Genomic DNA, 18,655 nt, shown 5'->3' with positions numbered 1-18,655 from the left:
CAGACAGATTTGCTCCTTTGTATCACCCTTCCACTTTCTCAGCTGCTTGTTGCTACTTTCACAAAGGTTTCTCGTTTAAGCAACATTTCTCTCCATTCATTCTTTATTTATGTTGACCGCCTTATAAAATAAAATTAAGAAAAGTAAGAGACCTGCTGCGACTCATTCAATCCCATCAGTTTCTTCCATCATCTCTGATGCAGCTCCTTTCTTCCTCACTAACAATGAATGGCCCTGAATAGGCAGCATTTTCCCTTTCACATCAAGAATTGATTACATTCCTCCCTTAGGGCCAGATTCAACTAGGTCCTAAGTGCTATAACCCCCACCAATGTTTTAGTGGGGAAAAAAAAAAGCCTTCAGCTTATTAGCAAAGCTGGGTCTGGAGTTTTTATAACCTAGTGTCATCAAAACCTCAAGCCCGCTAGGCAAGCTAGAATGTTATTTATTTTGGGGGGAGGGAGAAGAGAGAGAGAAGACAGAGGAAGCAGGTGAACACACTGCTTTTCATCACAGCTAAATACTAGATCTGGGTCTGGTAATATGCCCAGCAGAGAGAGGCAAGCCACTTTACAGAAATTCTCTCTCTGGGCCTGGACACAAATGACCACAGTTCTCCTTGCCGGGCACTGTCTGCTTGCCCACATACGAGCTTCATATCAAGATCCTTTCATAGTCCCTAGTGCAGAGGTCTCCAACATGGTGTGCACCCACCACAGGGAGTGAAGACGACAATCTATTGGGGTGCTGGAAGAAAGTGGGTTTTTGTACTGTTAATAAATAAAATTTTTACATAGTGTTTATTTAATCTTTGTCTCCTCCTTTTAAAAGTTCTATTTTTGTGTATGTTTTATAATGTACATAATATATTAGTGCAGTAAGTAGTACATGTATATAATTTATAAATATATATAGATTGGGGGTACCTGCTTAAAAAACTTCTACTGATAGGGGTGCATGATCAAAAATGTTTGGAGAACATTGCCCTAGAGTTCTTCAGCAATAGCATTCAGGGAACTGAATGTCTGCCTAGCAGACAGTTCACTCTCACTTTAGCAGACAGAGGGCTGGATGTGTGCTTGAATCCTGTAAGCTTCAGCTGATCTACCTGTGGGTTTTATACCAGTATAACCAGTTTGCTTTGAAAAGGAGCAATTTCCCTTTGCCCTCGCTAGAAAACTGTTCTTCATGTTAGAACCGGGGAGTGGCAGTACCAGCCACAGGTACTTTTGCATTGGTATAACGGTTTTCATGTCAGTCTGCCATTAGCACGTTCCTGTACTATATCATTAAAAGTAGTACCACGTATGCATTTATTGAAGCATGTGCTTATATGCTTCTCTGGATTCAAAGGATAGTGTACTACATTAACATTCCTTGACACTCACCTTTGAGGTTTTTTAATTTGTGTCACTCATGACTCAAAAGGATGTTTAACAGTCTTGTGTTTTTGTCTAGTGGAAATAAGTTTCCAGAGCACACACTCATTGTGCAGTCAGCCGTGCAAATTATTAATCCTATAAGCAAGACTGAGGCTGTAATATGCATAGTGGTAGGAAAGGAGGGAAATGTCTTTTTAATCATAAAAATTCTGTGTAGTCTCTCCTCCAGCCCTGTTGTCCTCCATTCAGAGCCTTACAACTATCACTCAATAGGCTCTAGTCTTTCTTCTCAAACCTTGGCAAGCAAATTGCAACTGATGTGTTCTTCAGGGAACGTGGGTTTTTCCTTTTGATCATGGGTCTTAATGTTAGTTTCTACCACTTATACTCAGATCTGATACCAAAGTTATAAACATTTTATATACTTGCAAAAGTAATTAAAAGCTATGTTTTGGGAGCAATCAAGTCACACAACTTGCCATTGAGTTTTAGGCACATAACAGCACTTAAGCTCCTTGTATAGTCAAAGCAAACAGGTTGTACTTCTCAACAAACATCAAAAGGGACCTCATAAGAAGTTTGAGGCTACAGTTTGGGAGTTAATTGACAACACTAATCTCTTAAGGAGGTCTCAGGCTCCAGTAGAGCAGAGGATATTTGAGGCAGATACTCAACCTTAAGCTACAGTGATCAAATTATTCTTTGGCACCAGTGCAACACTACACTGAAGTGCCTGTTCTTGAAGTGAGATTACACATTTCTTACAGTCCAGGGTTGCTCCAAACAAGTTAGCGGCAGAAGTACTATGATGTCAGGTGATGCAGTCTGTACAAAACCAGGAACTATAAAAGAATGAGTAGCGAGAAGTATAGTAGAGAGTCCTTAAAGACACAACAAAAGCAGCACTTAAAGACTCTACTTGGAAGACCTAACTTTTTTTACCTGAGTTTAAAAGCTTGCTTACTTTCCCCTCCCCCTTGTAAATTACAGACAAGGCAACTTACAATGGCTCTCTACACCAGTGGTCACAGAAAGCAAAATTTAAAATGTATCTGTGTGTCTTCTTTCTTTAGGAAGCATTCAAGCTCCACCAGTATGCAGAACAGTGAGTTTAGCTAGTCTCAAAGAGGAAAAGAAAAGCAATAACCACACCAAAACCGCTTAAAGAAACATAACATTTTGTTTTCTTTATAGAAATTATCACTTGGTTTTGGCCACATCCTCCTGCCTCTAGAACCAATGTCTGGGGAATAAAGGGCTCCAGCATACACCATGCAAGCAAGGGAAGACACAGTAGACCCAATCCCGACTCCCACCAATAGAGCTGAGGGAGGAGAAGGGAGAATATTCTTTAAATGCTTGCTGCAAAGAATTGGGCTGATTCCTCTGTGCATTAGCCTCTAAACTTCCACTGGTCTCCTCTACTAGGCAGCAGGAGCACAGATACGTTCACACCTCAGTCCCAAAAAAATGCTCACTCAAAACTCTATGCAGGGGTAGCTGACCCCCCCCCCCCCCCGAAGTGTAACCTTCATCCAAACAGAAGGTTGATTAATCGTGGGATAACCAAACCCATGGATAAGCACCACTCCTATTAGATCCGAAACTCAAATTTTGTTGAGCTGCACACTGCATTCCTTCCAGCTTTTCACTGCTAAGTTTGATGCTGTGGTGGGTGTGACAGTTGTTCACATATCACATCTCCTACACACTCAGATCTGGAACATCAGCTGTAGCGGGTGTGGGTGAGCAGCGTGGTCAGGGGCACCTGGCCATCACTTTGGTATGTCAGAAGTACCAGCTGTCATGTTTATGTGACACTATGAATGCAAGAACAGGCAGAGTCTGCTTTCACATGGCCTTATCTCTTGACATGAACTAGCTTTTTCATCACAGGAGCTGCTGTTAGAGCCTACAGGCTCTTCTCACTAAAGATGCGCTGTCTATTAAGGATTGAACTCAAGCAAGCCATCTTTCAGCAAGGGCAATTCAAAAGGCTATCAACCCCCATCAGCTATTTTTGCATAAGGTAGGTGAGAACATACCTGGAAGACCTTTTCCTTCTCCGCCCACAGGAATGGACCTGGGTACATGGGGCAGAGCAAAATTGCAAAAAGTCTGGCTTACTAAGCAGCAAAATTTGAACAATGAACCCCTCCCCCAGACTACCTGCAATTTTAACAGGAACAGTGGAGACATGGTGTCCAGCAGAGCCCAGAAGAATAAAAAAAAGGCAGTTTTAACATCATGTTCTCAGTCATTATGAAATGTGAAGTATCAGTAGGATCTATATTAAGACGTAAGAGAAATGTTCGTTTTTATGACAGCAAAGAACTCTAGGAAGCAAAATACAATTAGAGAAACTAAATGCTGTGGCAGAGAAGAGGAGGTTAGGAAAAGGTTATAGTACAGATTAAAAAGATTCGGTAGAAATGGAAAGCTTCAAAGTAAAGTTTTGAACAGCTTTTGTTATACTTGCTCCTTTTCCGATTAAAGTATTGTGCTGAAGCATTCTCCCTTTAGCTGCCCATTTCAGCTTAAAAAGAAAGAACTCCATCTCCCTTTTATCTTAGGAAGAAAGCTGACATTAGAACAATTGGCAGCACACTGCTCGATGTCAAGCCGCTCCAGGTCAATGCTCAGACCCCTTTCGAGTCAACCTTTCAGCAAAAGACCTGAAGAAAAGGCTCGGTTTGTATTTTAACATTCCACTCACTCAACTGCAATATCTGCCCATAAAATGCTATCAAATGTTTCTGCTTCAGCATACAATGCAAATGGCTGCTTTTAGAAAGAAACTAATGCTCACTTAGTTTCTTTTCATTGATTCAGGGAGTGATAGCCAACAGCCAAAAAGAAAAGCCTTAAAAACCGGTACAGTCTCAACACCAGCATTAACAGCGTCAAGTCCATTTCACATTCCTAGAACAATTTCATATTCGGTGCCTACTTTGACAGTACCAATTCAAATATTTTACAACCACTGTCCGTCCCAGAAAGCAAGTAGGTGCTTGCACTATAATTTGCACTTAACAGAGCTCAACATGGTTTGTATTTACCTCAGTCTAGTGGGATTGTAGGATTAGGTACTTCTGGCTGTACTCCCACCCCTCTTAACCAGAAACAGCTCTGCCTTGTACAGAAAGATCAAAAATGCTCTTTAACCAAATAAAACGGGGACAAAGGGGAAGAAGGGGGAAGTGAGGCCAGTGCAATTTTCAGGACACAGACATTCATGATAACCTAGGCACGCTTCAGCTGTCAGGGCAAGGGTTTTGCCTTCGTTTTCAAACCTAATGAGGTTCATAAGAGAATAGTTTCATCAGTCTGAGGACAGGACACCAGAAGCTGCAGTACCTGTGGCAGAGACAAAGACACAAAAAATTCCAATCTTGCAGTTTAGTATATGTTTTTGTTTCTAAACCTCAAATACTAGGAGCCCCATAACAAGAATTTAAGCAAACCCAAGTTTAAGGTAACACCTTAAGCTGAGAAAACAAAGACTTTCAAAGAGAAGAGACTTGACAATTTTAAACTTGTTACTCTGATGTCAACACTCCTCAAAGACTAAATAGATTTTTGGAGGAAAGACTAATCAAGGACTTCAAGACAAATGCAGAGCACTTGTATCACAGACAGGTCACCTTAGAATCGTTTTTAATGGGTAAGCTTCTAAGATATTACTTATAGGATAGCTGAATTTATCTGTTCTGTTTCTAGATAGGTACTTCATAACTGGCAGCAACAGGGAATGGTAAGAGTATTAATGTCTCCTCTTTACCCAGATCCCTGACTGAGAGAGGAGTTCTCCAGATCAAAGTAGGTGACTTTGGGAAAGAGATTGTTTCATTTTCTACTACAACATGGAACTAGAACTGAGTGCATGATCAAGACACTAACAGGCAATGCTTGGCTGACCTGTTACTTTCTCATTTTTAGCCTAAAAAAGAAAAAGAGCAAATCCCTTAAGTATACTTGAGGTAAATACCAGGAAAAGAGAAGACCTAAGTGCCACTAGTATTTTTTGCAAGATGAAACAATTTTGTAATGCTCACAAAGAAGTAAAGAAACAACCTTCTGATACCCAGTCCATGAACTGGAGAAACATGGAGTAGACATTCTGTTGTCCTTTCTTGCCAAGACATCTGTTACATGGTCATCAGTTATTGCAGGCATGTGGACTATGACTTAGCTGAGCTTATTCCAGATCTGTGCTTGTCTTCCTCCATGTATCATCTATAGAGGTTTGTGTTGGGATTCAGCTGCAAGGAGGCTCTTCATACCTCAGAGTCATGGACCAAGGCAAGTACAAACCCAGGTACCACTGGAGTAACTAAGTGCCTCCAAAATGTAGCATTGCTAGTCTCACAAGTATTTGGGTGGTGTTGCATCAGACATTCCTGGCATAAGATTAGTGTTTTTAACACAAAGAAGGAGTCTCATGATTAATCATTTGATTAGAGCTAGAAAATGCATGGACACACAACTCACTACCATAGAAGTGTGGGTGAGAACAATACCCAAATTAATTGTCAGGTGCCTTACCAAGGCAAAGGGAGAGAGGGAGTTTCACCTTGATGGATCAGGAGGCCTTCTGCAAGCACACAGCTCCCTCTCACAAGCTATATAGCTTTCTCCCTGCTCCCAAAGCTGGCACAGGAGATGCAATAGCAAGTCTTCTGCATAGCACTCCAACATACAGCTTGCCACTAAGCAGCTTCCCTAGTGTTGGCATTTATCTTAACCAATCTAAAACAGAGGAGAAGAGTGCTGGAAGGGACCTCAGGAAGTCCTTTAGCCCAAGCCTCTATCCCTGTTCAGCACACATACTGGCTATCAGTCCATTACAACAGGTTAGCGCCACTGGTTCTTAGGTTTCCAGTGACATACCTTATGTCTGCTGCAGCACTGCACTGCCTTTTTGAGAGTTTCTATCATGCCTGATTTAATTACCCATCAATTCAATTTATACCTGTTATTCCTTATTTTCTGTTTTCAGAGCAGATAAGGCAGATAATTCCCTTTCCTATAATAGCCCTTACTTATCCATATTGCCACTTAGCTTAAAAACAGAATACTGAAAGGTTGTCCAGTTCATAGATTTTCTGCTTCCCAGTCTGTTCCCTTCACATTTGACTATTTGCTTATCACCTGGGTCGGTGACCCCTACTTACCTCTCCTAAACAGCAAGCCAGTCTCATCGCAAGTCTTGTTTAAATATCTGGGGAGGATGTTTGCCTTTTCACAACAACACGACACTGAGTCACATTTGTCTGGTGTTCAGCTTCAACCTCCAGTTCCTTTTCCATCTAAACAGTTCTTCCCCTTCCCATTCATTTTCCACTTCTGCTGTTAGTCACTGCTGCCTTCACACAAAGCATTTCTCTTGCACCATCCCCTTTTCCCCCCGCTGGGCTATTTCAGGCCGTCAAAAACCTTGCAAATTCTCAGCCTGTCCTCCAGAGTACATGGAGTCCTTCCCAACTTCATGTTATCTAAACGTTTAATAACCAAATTCAGTAAGTGCTCCTCCATTCAGGAAGGTGGTTTCAAATTCTCGTTAAATTAAAAAAATCCCACCGAAATTCTTCAATCAGAACATTTAAGCTTTTGCCAGATCTTTATGCAACACATTTTTGGAGATGCTGGGCCAGACCTTATCAAATTCAAATGGAGACAGAAACAGACATTTGCAGTAATGACAATTTTAGTGAGCACACCCGACAGGGACTAGATGGTATTTATTCAGTCAGATGTTTCTGCATCTACCTTCTTCTCCCCCTCCCCCCCCCCCCCCCCCCCCGCGCCTATATTTTAATCTCTGCAAGGTTTGTTGCAACTCAAGAAGGTGCCTCTGATTCAGTATAGAGAGCAAGGAGATAAGTCTGACAAGGAACACAGTGAGCCTCGGAAAGCTCAGATAGCTCCTACCCACGTACAGCCACTCCAGGCACCAAAACCACCGCAAGCTGGTACCTTGTTTCATACACGAGAAATAAACACCAGAGGTAATTTGAACCAGAAGGAACTTGCAAGGCACCTATGAAATAGAAAGGTAACAAGACGACAGTGCTCTCTCCCAGTTGCTCTGTGGCAGCAGCCAGGCTCTCCATGACCGCAGGGAGGGCTGGCTACCAACAGCCAGAGCCACAGGGACAGAGTAAGGAGCATATCACAAATGTCCCTCACTGAGAAAAGAGTGATGGGCTTTGGAGTAAACGACATCCTGCTCTTTCCACTTGATGGGGTTGTACTTGATAAATAAGGAATGCCCCTCTCAAAAAAGACCTTTCTTCATCTGCTTCTGTACTACTGGGTAATGACTCACACTTAAACTGACATCAGAGATGGTCTAAAACAGCTTGTCAAACCTCTACAGCAGCTCCCTGTCATTGTGCCCCATGGGGTCTGGGGCTTAAACACTTAAAGCCGCCTCCTTTCCTTACCCTTAAGGGAGAGGACTGGAACTATTTGCAGCAATGTTAGCACCATGAAAGTAGCTACAGATCACTCAAATGCACTCCAAGTCTGAGTGCTTAATTTCTTTTAATCTCAAAGCCAATGACAAGAGGGAATTAATGCAGATCTCACGAGTATAAACCTTCAGACGTTGTATTTTACTTCATCTCTAACCAACCAATAACTACATAATAGGACAAGTTTATAAGTAAGGAATAATTATGATGCCCAAGAGATGAGGGAAAGTCTTCAGTTTAAGGAGGTCTTGTCATTTAGCAATCCTGTTCAGGAATACAGTCCAGCAAACTAGAAGCCCTTTGAAAGACTAAAGAATTTATATCCATACACGTATTTATATCCATAATGCAACATATCCAGAATGACAGATGTAAGAGCATCTTACATTTTTCAATAACATCTCAGGAATTTCTTGCCCCAAACCAAAGGCAGTTCATTTTCACCAGGCCACTGCAGCAAGTGAAGGTTTACAAACCACCACCCTGCCCTTTGGGGAAGGCTGGCCACCTCTTCCCTTGCAGTCCAGTTGAATTGTTTTCCCTGCACTGGGGCAGAATAAGTAATCCTAATGCCATAAGCATAAGTGCATACGTGCATGAGTTTCAATATATACAACATATCCAAAGTAGTTTTTCAGGGCATAAACTGACAAGATTACCGCTGCCCAAGCCCTGTATCAGCAGGGTGCATCCAGCAACAGACAGCACCATGACATCAATGGGAATAGCCACACACCCACAGCTACACGTTGACCCCAGACTGCACACCTACAAGTGCTACCTACCAGGAAGCTAGCCAGCACCTACCTTTCAAAAAAAGCAGAGATGACTATACACACTGGATAGTCAGAGTTTCCACAACAGTGATTTTTTAAGTAACTTAAAAAAAGAAAGACACTCTAATTTTTTGCTCCAATTTAATCTTTCATATACACCCACCTCTCTGCCATATGTAATCAGAAATGAATCACAGTTATAACAGCAGCAGCTTTAAGTATTTTTCTGCTTTTTCTTCAGTAGAACTAACACTTCCATTTGTGCCCACTGATGGGCTCACTGTATTTTTTATCTCAGTCCAGTAATCTTTCAGTCCAAGTCACAGCTAATTCCCCCCCATTCATACAGACATATGTGATATTATCTGCTTCTATGTCTGCTGTGTATCTCTCTGACACGTTTTTTCACATCCTTACAGTGTGCCTTACTGACTACACTTCGGTTTGCCCAGTTTTCAACTGCACAGCTAGAGCTTTGCATTGCTTGCTGAATAAAAGTTGCTTGGGTTTGTTCTTCGTCCTTTTTAATGGCGAATATAGTTTGTCAATATAGGTCATGTGAATCCCTCATGCTATCCAAGAAAGCAGAATTGAAAGCATGTTTTCTATCACGTACCATTAATACCATTTGTCTTCACAGAAAATCAGGAGATAATCCAGGAGTAATTTATACAGAGCCAAAATAAGTGAAGGAGCCTTCCAGGCCTATTTCCCTGCAGTCCCTCAATCAAGAAGCTCCAGCTTTGTTTTTAAAAGACCCACTCAGTTATGCGTCCATTCATTTTCAGATAGGGCCAGTGACTGATTAACATCCTGTTCTTTAAGGAATACGAAGTGGGAGCTTGGATAAGCTCCTAGAAAGGATGCCTTGCCACAAGGAAATGAGATGTCAAATGCTAGTAGTCTCATTCATTTGTCTTAGCCATGCATTCCTTTTGAGTCCATCTGTTCTGTTTTCTAATAACATGCACAATTTTTGGCAGTATTTGGAAGAATGAGGTATTTTAGGGATTATATTCCACTGATCTTTAGATAAGATGTGTAGCTGTATTCATGATTACCTTCCCTTTGGGAAGCACCTTGGATTTCCAAACCGCTAAATCCATCTGCTCCAACATTTTTGAAGCTTGAGCATGGGAAGGAAACAAAACACCTACATAAGCAAGCACACCTAAGAGAAATGTCCAGCTTCTTTTAAGTCTATGGCATCCAGGACAGCTTCCTGTGACCTAGCAGTCTATACAGACTTAGCAAGTCAACTCCACCATTAGCATCCTCATTAGACTCAGCAGAGAAGCTACTTTCCTCTCCCGATTGACTTAAAGGTATGCAGAAAAGAAAATTGTTTGCTGTACGGTTTCTGTGATGTTGACAAAAGGACGTGAGTAGCTGTAGGAACTAATCTGCTTCTTTTAAATGACCCCATCAATAGCTGCAAGGGGAAAAGACTCATTTGATGCAGTGACAGATCTAAGAGTAAATATGCTTTTTCTCTGTAAAAGGCTAGATGATGTCTATGGAGAAGACCTTGATCTGCAGTGCTTATAGACTTTCATGTCTCAAGTACTGATCAAAACTGGTTCTCTGTGTAAAAGCAGAGAAGAATAGTTTTTTCCATGAAGTTTATCAACGCTAGGTTATTCCCCAAATGCATGTTCAATAGCAGAGGTATGGCCAAAAGAAGGAAGGAAATACAGACAGCTAAGTTGCACTACATTTTACAATCAATAAGGCTGTCATGTCATGCACTTGCATCACCTCAGTGATGATGGAAGCAGGAAAACATGCTCTAAACCCAGTAAACCCACCTGGTTTAGATTTACATTTCCTAAGACATACAAGATATTAAGTCTTTGCATAATTCACTTATTTAACAAAACTTGAAACCTTTAAGCCATCCTATAAAGGACCTGCAAAGTAGTAGTGCACATATTTGATGTATTGAGCATAATGACAGCATCACAACACTTCTAGGAAGATGCAAGTAATTTCTACTTAGAATGCAAGAACAGATTATATAGAAATGCAGATTTTTTCCAGTATTTTCTGTGGTTATGCAAGCCAGAAGCAGCTAATTTCTCTGATGGCTTAAGTAAGCAAGAACAAGTCACACCAGCAGCACTTTATCCACTTACAGTCAGAGAATCTGTCCCAGATATTTCTGAAGCAGAATCTGCCATAAGCGACTAAGTAGCTTTCATAGCTTTTCTTCCACCTCTGGAATCTTTAAAGTATTGACCTCAATCTAATAAGACTAAAGCCTTCAGATTCAATTCAGGACTTGAACAAAGCTCACCACTACTGTTCGGTTGTGGCATGCATATGGCCCTACCTGACCTAAAAGCTCTTCCTCCAGCTTCCCTGCTGCTGGAAGGCTGCCTTCCAATCTGCCTTTCCACAGTCTTGGGAAGAGTATGTGCATTGCATCTCCACCTTCATCCTGCAAAGACTGTCCACAACTCTCTGTCCAGTTATGATTACAGCCACTACAGGCTAAAAGCCCTTCTCCCCTTACTTATATCACTTTCCTCTCCTTTGATTATTTAACTTTACTGAATTGTTCAGCTCTGCTAAAACTATTTAGAACACAGGTGAAATGAACAACTCTAGGCTATACCAACATATATTGTATTGTATGATTCACTGGAGATTAACTTGAAGGAACTAAATTAATTTTCCTTATTTAACATTCACAAAATAACAACACTACTGAAAAAAATCTGATCAAAAATGAAGTCTTACCAGCTGATATGCAAACAGGCACTTGTGATTAAACATAAGAAAAACCTTTTGTACTGTGAGGGTAGTCACAACCTGGAATTCAAAGCTGTGCCTTGCTTCCTTGACTTTAGCTGGAACATGCTACCATCCTGCACACAGGCTCATTTCATCTCTCAGATAACATACCCTCCCTTGTGCAGATCATCTCTCATGTGGCAACCACGATGGAATAAATGACTCTTTCCCATAACCTAGTCTTTCTGGAAAAGAACAATCTCATTTAAAAAACCAACAAACAAACTAAAAACTTCTTTAAATATGCATCTAAACCTCTTCAAGGTGACAAGGAGAGCCTAATTGCTAGACATGATCTATGCAACTTCTCCCTGAGAGCATGCTGTTCTACCGGAGCATGTTCTTCAACGATGGAAACACTAATGTGCTGTAAGTTACAGAGAAACACTCTGGAAATCCATAAAAAGCTAGTTACACTCTCCAAATGCAACTTGAAGAGGAGCTGCTATGTTATTTCAGCAAGGACCATACTTGACATTTTGTCCTTGAGTCTAGGCTTAAGAACAGAGTTTGGAGGGCATAGAAAATAAGGAAAACAGTAGCACAGAATGGCTGTAACTTTGAGGACTTCAGCATTAACTTTTGCACAGCCTTCCATGCTACTGCTGCCATCCTAAAACATTATCCCTAACAACAGGAAGCACTTTTAGATCTGAGGTCCAATTTTCTGGTTGCTGAACTATATGAATATAGGAAGCTTTGGACCTAAGAGAACACTAGCTACCCCAATTCAGGAACATCAAGCTGCAGCAAAACCAGCATATTTGCACCTTCTAAGACCCTCCACAAAGAAAGACCAGAACCAATACTGCCTCTGTTACAGAACATTTCCTGGCCAGATTACTGAGCTAACAAGGGAAGGCAACACCCAGAGCTACTCCACTCTTGAAAGAAGGAAGAGCACACCAGTTAAATCTGAGGCAGGAGCAACCAGAAATCAAGGGTTTGCATTGAGTTACTGGCACTTACTAGCTTGTCACTAAAGTAGTAATAGTTGCTTGCTCGCTCTCTCTCTCCATTTCAATTATACTTTCCCTATCCTAGCAGCAATTTGTTCTCTTACTCTTTCTGCACTTCCACAACTAGCTGTCCTGCCCTCAGAGGAAGGGAGGCCAGAGGAGCCCCAGCTATCCCCCCTTCCAGAATTAAAGTCCTGTTTGGGCAGAGGTCAGCTCCGTTCCTAGAAGCCTGTCTATTTGTAGGTTTACTTCCCAACAAATCAATTCTGCTTCCCCTTCACAGCAAGGTTTGGGGAGAATAAGAAAGGAGATGCCAAAACGTGCCTGGATCCAACATTTGATCACAGATGCCATCATCCTTTTAAACACACATGTTGACCTACCCAAGGACCTGTTGTAGCCAGGCACTCTTTGTGAGAGGAAGGTATTTTGGCAACTGCATCCAAGACCACCTATCCACTCCCATATCCCAGTACCTCAGAACTCGCTGCTTTGCTATTTGTGACAGACACTTGAGCTCTCTTGTTTCCTCAACCTATTTTAATCAGAACTACACAGTGCCACTAGGTATCAGTTTAAAAATCAGGGCATCACAATGTGGTTGGAATTTTTCTCAGCAACTAAAGAGAATGATTTCATAGAGTAGCTTAACCAGAAATAACATAAAGCACCAGCAAACCATCTGTTCTAACCTCTGTGTTAAAAGTTAACAGCTATTTTGGATTTGCACAAAGTCAGTCATCTAAAGCTATTCATGTTTTTGTTCCCCCCACCCCCGGGAGTCTAAGCACCTACTATTTTTATTAAGTAGAACAGGAACAACAGCAACTGGAGATCCCTGAAGAAGGGGCAGAAAAGTAAAGTCAGGGACACAAACAACACAGTGCTGCATAGCAATGCCACCCAGTCACCTGTCTCCCAACACAGAAGTCAATCCAGACCTTTCCTGGTTTGTCCGAACCTGCCATACAGGCAAGGCAGGCGTCAACACGAACACAGGCAGTGACTGCGAATTGAGGCCATACTGAACCATCTGACACTGCCAGCAGCCCCCAGCACATCTGGGCGTCTACTATACTTTTGAGATGAAGTATCAGTTAGCCTGTCTGTGCTCAGGACTAATTCTAGGGATAGATACAATACTTTATACTGCCTTTCCCTTACCACCCTCAATATTAAACTGATATCTTAAAGTAATTTACTCAAAAAAAACCACCTACAAAAAAAAGAAAAAAGGAATTGTCAGTATTTTCTACTTCTAGTTAAGAAGACCATAAGAGTTTTTTAAGTGGCTCTTCGTTTTTTTTCTTGGGAGCTTTAACTCATTCTCATTAGCTAACTTAATCCTTTTTCTCCTCCACAACTTCCCTTTCGTGAAGGGGCTGCCTCCTGAAACGAACAGCTTGACACTAGGTTTGATCCTAGTCTGATTCAAGGATTTATTTCCAGCACTGATGTAGCTGACGTCTCTTGAGATTTCAGTCCACAGGGATATTTGTATTCTGGTGTCAGATGATGTCAGGTAATGCCACTGGGATTCTTTTCCTGAGATCTCAACCAGAATGCTGCACTTGGAAGTTTTGGTGCTAACCTAAGTTTTCTCAGCCTCGTGAAAGCCTCTTTCTTTTAAGCTCAGAGCCTAGAAAGAAAGAATTCTTACATCCAACACATCTGAACTGAGAATACAGTTTTGTTAGTGCTCTGTGTCTGACCCTGTGTTTCTTGCTTGTACTCCATTAGTGACTGAAAGATGTGCTGTCACTGCAAGGGACAGCTGTCTTCACCTCAGTGGAGACCTTTTCCTCGGCAGGTATGGATCTGAACTCCAGAGTCAGAACAGTGTCCAATGAAGTGACTGACAACGGTGCCAGTACAAGTGTGCTTAGTGTGATTCCAATTATGATATATGCATGGCCTAAAACCAGTCCATCTACAAACTAGAATTATAAGAGCTTAGTTATATACAGTGCAGTAGTTTCCATAGCTTGGAATTTGAGTAGTCAAAATAAAAATACCACAGAAGGGACACATTTCACACGTATCAAATCACGACACTAACCGAACTTCTGCCAAACCAAATCACCATGCTATGAACAGCATGCAGCATCTATCATCATCACGATCAACAGAATGAAAGGGCAGCAGCAATCGCTTCTCCATCAATTACTAGGAGAAAATATTCACAGCAATACCCACACACCTTCCTCAAGAGACGTCTGCATCTATTTCTGACAACCATAAATCAGACTCCTCTATTTCAAAGGAAATCTGATTGCATGAGTTAATAGGTCAACTTAATTATTTTCCAAACCAGCATTACAATGCTAATCCCAGTTCTGCCTATGTTAAAATGGATATTACTATGAAGTGATGATATGAAGAAATAAGCCAGCAAAGGTAGAGAAATTAAGTGATAATTGATGCTGAAATAGCATCACACCATGAAGCCTATGGTCCAGAACCTGATGTTAGATATGCTGGTGAATAACAATCACCAATAAAACTTAGAGTTCTTTAAAGAGGCACATCAGTGTGATCTTTAAATATATTTTACAGGGTCTAGCTACTTCTAGAGGTAGACACAACTTCTATTTGCAGATATGTCAGAAGTATGTCAGAAGTATGACAGAACTTTCCCTGGGCTCCAGTGCTAGCTCCCCCTTACTCCCATCCCAAGCTGTTTCCTCAGACAGGTTTCTGCCTGTCCCATTGCACAAATTTCAGCACACTACACCAACTGTAGCAGTGTTCTTCTGCATTTATCTTTTAATAGCAAAATGAAGGCATTAAACGCTGCAGAAAAACCCCAAAACAACAGTGAAGGCAAGCAACCTTGAGATGGGCAAACTGTCAGCTCAGTTGAGGGTGACAGCAATCATCACAACCTGTTCCGAGATGCAAATGTTTTATTTCACATCCCAGCTCTTCATAACCACTCACTTTTTTTTATAAAGCCTCGTTGCTACACAGTCAACTTGGTCACTGAGGCCTGCGGACAGGTATGTTATAATGGCTCCCCAGGCAAAGCAGTGCTGCAACTTGCTGCACGAGCCAGATCCACGGAGACCTCTGTGCCGTGCACTACTGCTGTACGTCACGTCACGTCATTTCACCACTCTTGGTATTCGTTCTGACCAAAAGCCATGCAAGAAGGGCTAAGGTTAGGGACAGCTGCACAGAAAGCCTTGCGGCCAGAGGGAATCCCAGCCCCATTCCCAGAGCCCTTCTGCACAGCGCAGGGCAGGTCACCTGCAGCGCCCAGACCCGCGGCTTTCCCCACCTGTAAGCAGGGACGAGGAGCCACCTGCCACACCACAGCACGGCACGGCCACACAGGGGGCCTGCGCAGCACGCCCTGCTCCGGGCAGAGCCCGCCCGCTTCCCGCGGGGAACCCCGGCGCTGCTGGCGCTCGGGCACCGCTACAGCGCGGGGAGGGGATGCCTGTGACTAAGCACACGCGGCCTCCCCTCCCCTCGCCCGCCCGCTGCCTCGGCCAGGCCCTCCCCGCACCAGCGCGGCCGGCCCTGACCACCAGCGGCCTGACAGCAGGGCCGTTCCCGGGAGGGCACCGGGCAGGAGGGACCTGCAGTCCCCGCCGCCCTGGAGGCTAGGGGCCGGGCATCACCCCAGGCCGACAGCCGGGCCCGCAAGGGCTTCCCACCCCGGCGCTGCCGGGCACGGCTGCCCCGCGACCCAGGCCTCGGCGCCGCGCTCCGGGCACATCCCGCGGGCACCCCCGCTCCCAAGGGGCCTCCCAGAGACGCCCGGCCCCGCCGCCCCCTGCCCCGGCAGCCCGCCCTCCGCCGTACCGCTGCCATCCTTGAAGTGAGGGGGTGGGACGTCTCGCAGCGACCGAGTCCAGCCCCCCTTCTCCGCTTCCTCCTCCTCTTCCTCCTCCATAGGGCCGGGGCCGCCCGGGACGGCGCTACTGCTGCCGCCGCCGACCTGTCGCTGCCGCCGCCGCTCCGCCGGGGTGGCCGCCGCCCTGGGGGCGCGGCGCCGGGCCGCCCTGCCCCGCGGGCCTGGTCCCTCCGGGCGCCCCTCGTCCTCCTCGTCGTCCTCCTCGTCCTGGGAAGAGGCGGCGGAGCGGGAGTCAGCCGAGGTGCTGTAGAAGGGGTTCCCGCTGCTGTCCTGGCCCGACTCCCCGAAGACGTCGTCGGAGATCTGCAAGCTCTCGTAGCGGGAGCGGGCCGCCTCCAGCAGCGACAGCGCCTTCCTCCGCGCCGGCCCGCCGCCGCCCTCCGCCATCATCTCGGCCGCTGCCAGCAGCCGCCCGCGCTCCCCTCGGCCCGGCTCGGCCGGGTCCTGCGGCCGCAGGCAGCAGCCCAGCAGCAGGAGCGGCTCGGGCACGGTGGCGGGCAGGCAGGGAGTGGGGGAAGCCCCGCCACCGCCAGGGCTGAGCCCTGCCTCCCGCTCCCGCCCGCACCACCCGCCCCTGTGTGTGTGCAGGGACATGGGGGGAAGGAGCCAGCTCAACATCTCCAAGTACCACATCCAGCCAATTACCGCAGCAGTCCGCGCCCGGGAGGTGGGGTTATATGGGCGCCGCGGGCCAGCGTGGGCCGCCCACCACCCGCCCCGCCGCCCGCTGCCGCTCCGCCCATTTAAAACCACAGCGCCGGCTGCAGCCGGGCCGCCGCTGCGCGCCGCCGCCGGAAGGGGGTTCCCTGTGGCCGGCCCCGGGGCTCCGGCCGGAGCTGTCCGCCCGCCCGCGGTGCTGGAGCGGCAGGGCAGAGGCAGGAGCCCTGGACTCGCTGCCTGCAGGCCCGTCAGTCGCGCCCGGTGTGCGGGGAGGGGGGTGAAGGGCTCCCGCGGGCAAGGGGCCGGCGGCGGGGGCTGGCTGCAGGGCCCCACGTAGCCGGGGCCTCCCCAGGGAGGAGAAGGGTGCTGAGGTAAGGCCCGGGTGGGTCGGGGCCTCGGTGACATGGCCAGGGCCACACCAACTCTTTCTGGCAGGCGGGGGCCCTGATGTCGCTGCCCCAGAAGAGGGCACAGAGCTCCAGCACTTGAAGCAAAGCAGGGAAGGTGCTGGAACAGAGGGTTGCAGGGCACCTGGGCCCCACCAGCCAGGTGCTCGCCGGCTGCTGGGCCTGCCACCCAGCTCGGGCTCCAGGGAGGCTTTGCATGGGCCTGGGGTGACACGCGTGCTCCTGCCCGTTGCTGGATCCAGCACTGAGCATGCAGCAGGTCGTGGGGCCGAGCGCCTGCGGTGTGGGGGTTGGTTTCTCAGGGGAGTACGGTGTGAAGTAACCGTTCTTCCAAAATTGCCTCTGATTTAAAAGCAATATGGTGGCACAAGAAAAATGAGGGAAGTGCAAATACCTGTGCCCTGACTGGGTTAGTTAAACATGATTCAGAAGTATCCCTGGAGTAATCTAAGGATTTCATACCACAGCTGAAGCCCCTGGTTGTGCAGCAGTCAGAACGGTCTGTCTGATGTTACAGGAATGTTTGAAATCTCTGATCAAGGTTTCTTATTATTACTATTGGCATCCCACTGTGCTGGTTACTGTACAAACACTCATTAAGAAGACAGTCCCTGCCTCCCTTCTCGCTGACAGCGATAGCAGGTATCAAGCCTACCCTTTCACAGAAGTGCTTTCAGAATAAACAGTAATCGGATTCCGTGGATTCATTATATGCAGGTGGGGGGGCATATTTTTTGATGCAAACTTTGAATGTAGGTTGATCTGAGGATCTGTTAGTGCTACAGATTTTACAAATTTTATAACACTGAATGTTTCTATCTGTAAAAAATCAAGATTAATGCCCTTCTGATGATTCTCAAAGGCTCTAGCACAACCTGGAATGTGAAAAAAGCTGGACTGTGTAGGTATTTAAAAGACAAATCTTATGTTCTATTCAGATATTTTTAAATTGCAATGACTTCATTAAAACTTTAAAGTTCTACATAGTGCATACAGCCAAACAGAGAAAAGAATCCATCTCCTCTGCATCCTTAAGCAAACAGAAAAGCCCAGGGTAATTTGAGGGGTGAGATTTAAGCCATGTTTCTACTTTGAAAAATCTCATAAGTGTCTTATTGATTATATTAAAAAATCACTAAGTTTATATACAAATGGATTTTTTTTTTATTTTATTTTTTTTTACTGCAAGCTCTGCCAGCTTAGCCTGTAACTTGGGCATCACACTGGGTTTGTTTCATCTCCCTGCTCACCGGAAATCGTAGCTCTGTAGGCCAAACTATGCTTTTAATTGCATCCATGCCACCCTGTGTCTTCAGAATACCCTGATGAGAAGGCAT

The 18,655-nt window shown here is 45.1% G+C and overlaps 1 protein-coding gene across 1 annotated transcript in view; it reads right to left on the bottom strand.

The window, feature by feature from the left end:
- The window catches only part of PGBD5 (piggyBac transposable element derived 5), a 72,697-nt gene extending 55,818 nt beyond the window's left edge, over nucleotides 1–16,879 (bottom strand). The window contains exon 1 of the mRNA XM_054821724.1: nucleotides 16,200–16,879. Within this exon, the coding sequence (XP_054677699.1) occupies nucleotides 16,200–16,869 (670 nt within the window). The 5' untranslated portion in view covers nucleotides 16,870–16,879. The remainder of the gene's footprint in view (nucleotides 1–16,199) is intronic.
- Nucleotides 16,880–18,655: the final 1,776 nt, after the last annotated feature.

The sequence above is a fragment of the Grus americana genome, chromosome 3 (genome assembly GCF_028858705.1).
Source record: "Grus americana isolate bGruAme1 chromosome 3, bGruAme1.mat, whole genome shotgun sequence".
Classification (NCBI taxonomy): domain Eukaryota; kingdom Metazoa; phylum Chordata; class Aves; order Gruiformes; family Gruidae; genus Grus; species Grus americana.
Note: the sequence above shows the minus strand (reverse complement) of the source record. Positions and strands in the feature narration are given on the sequence as shown.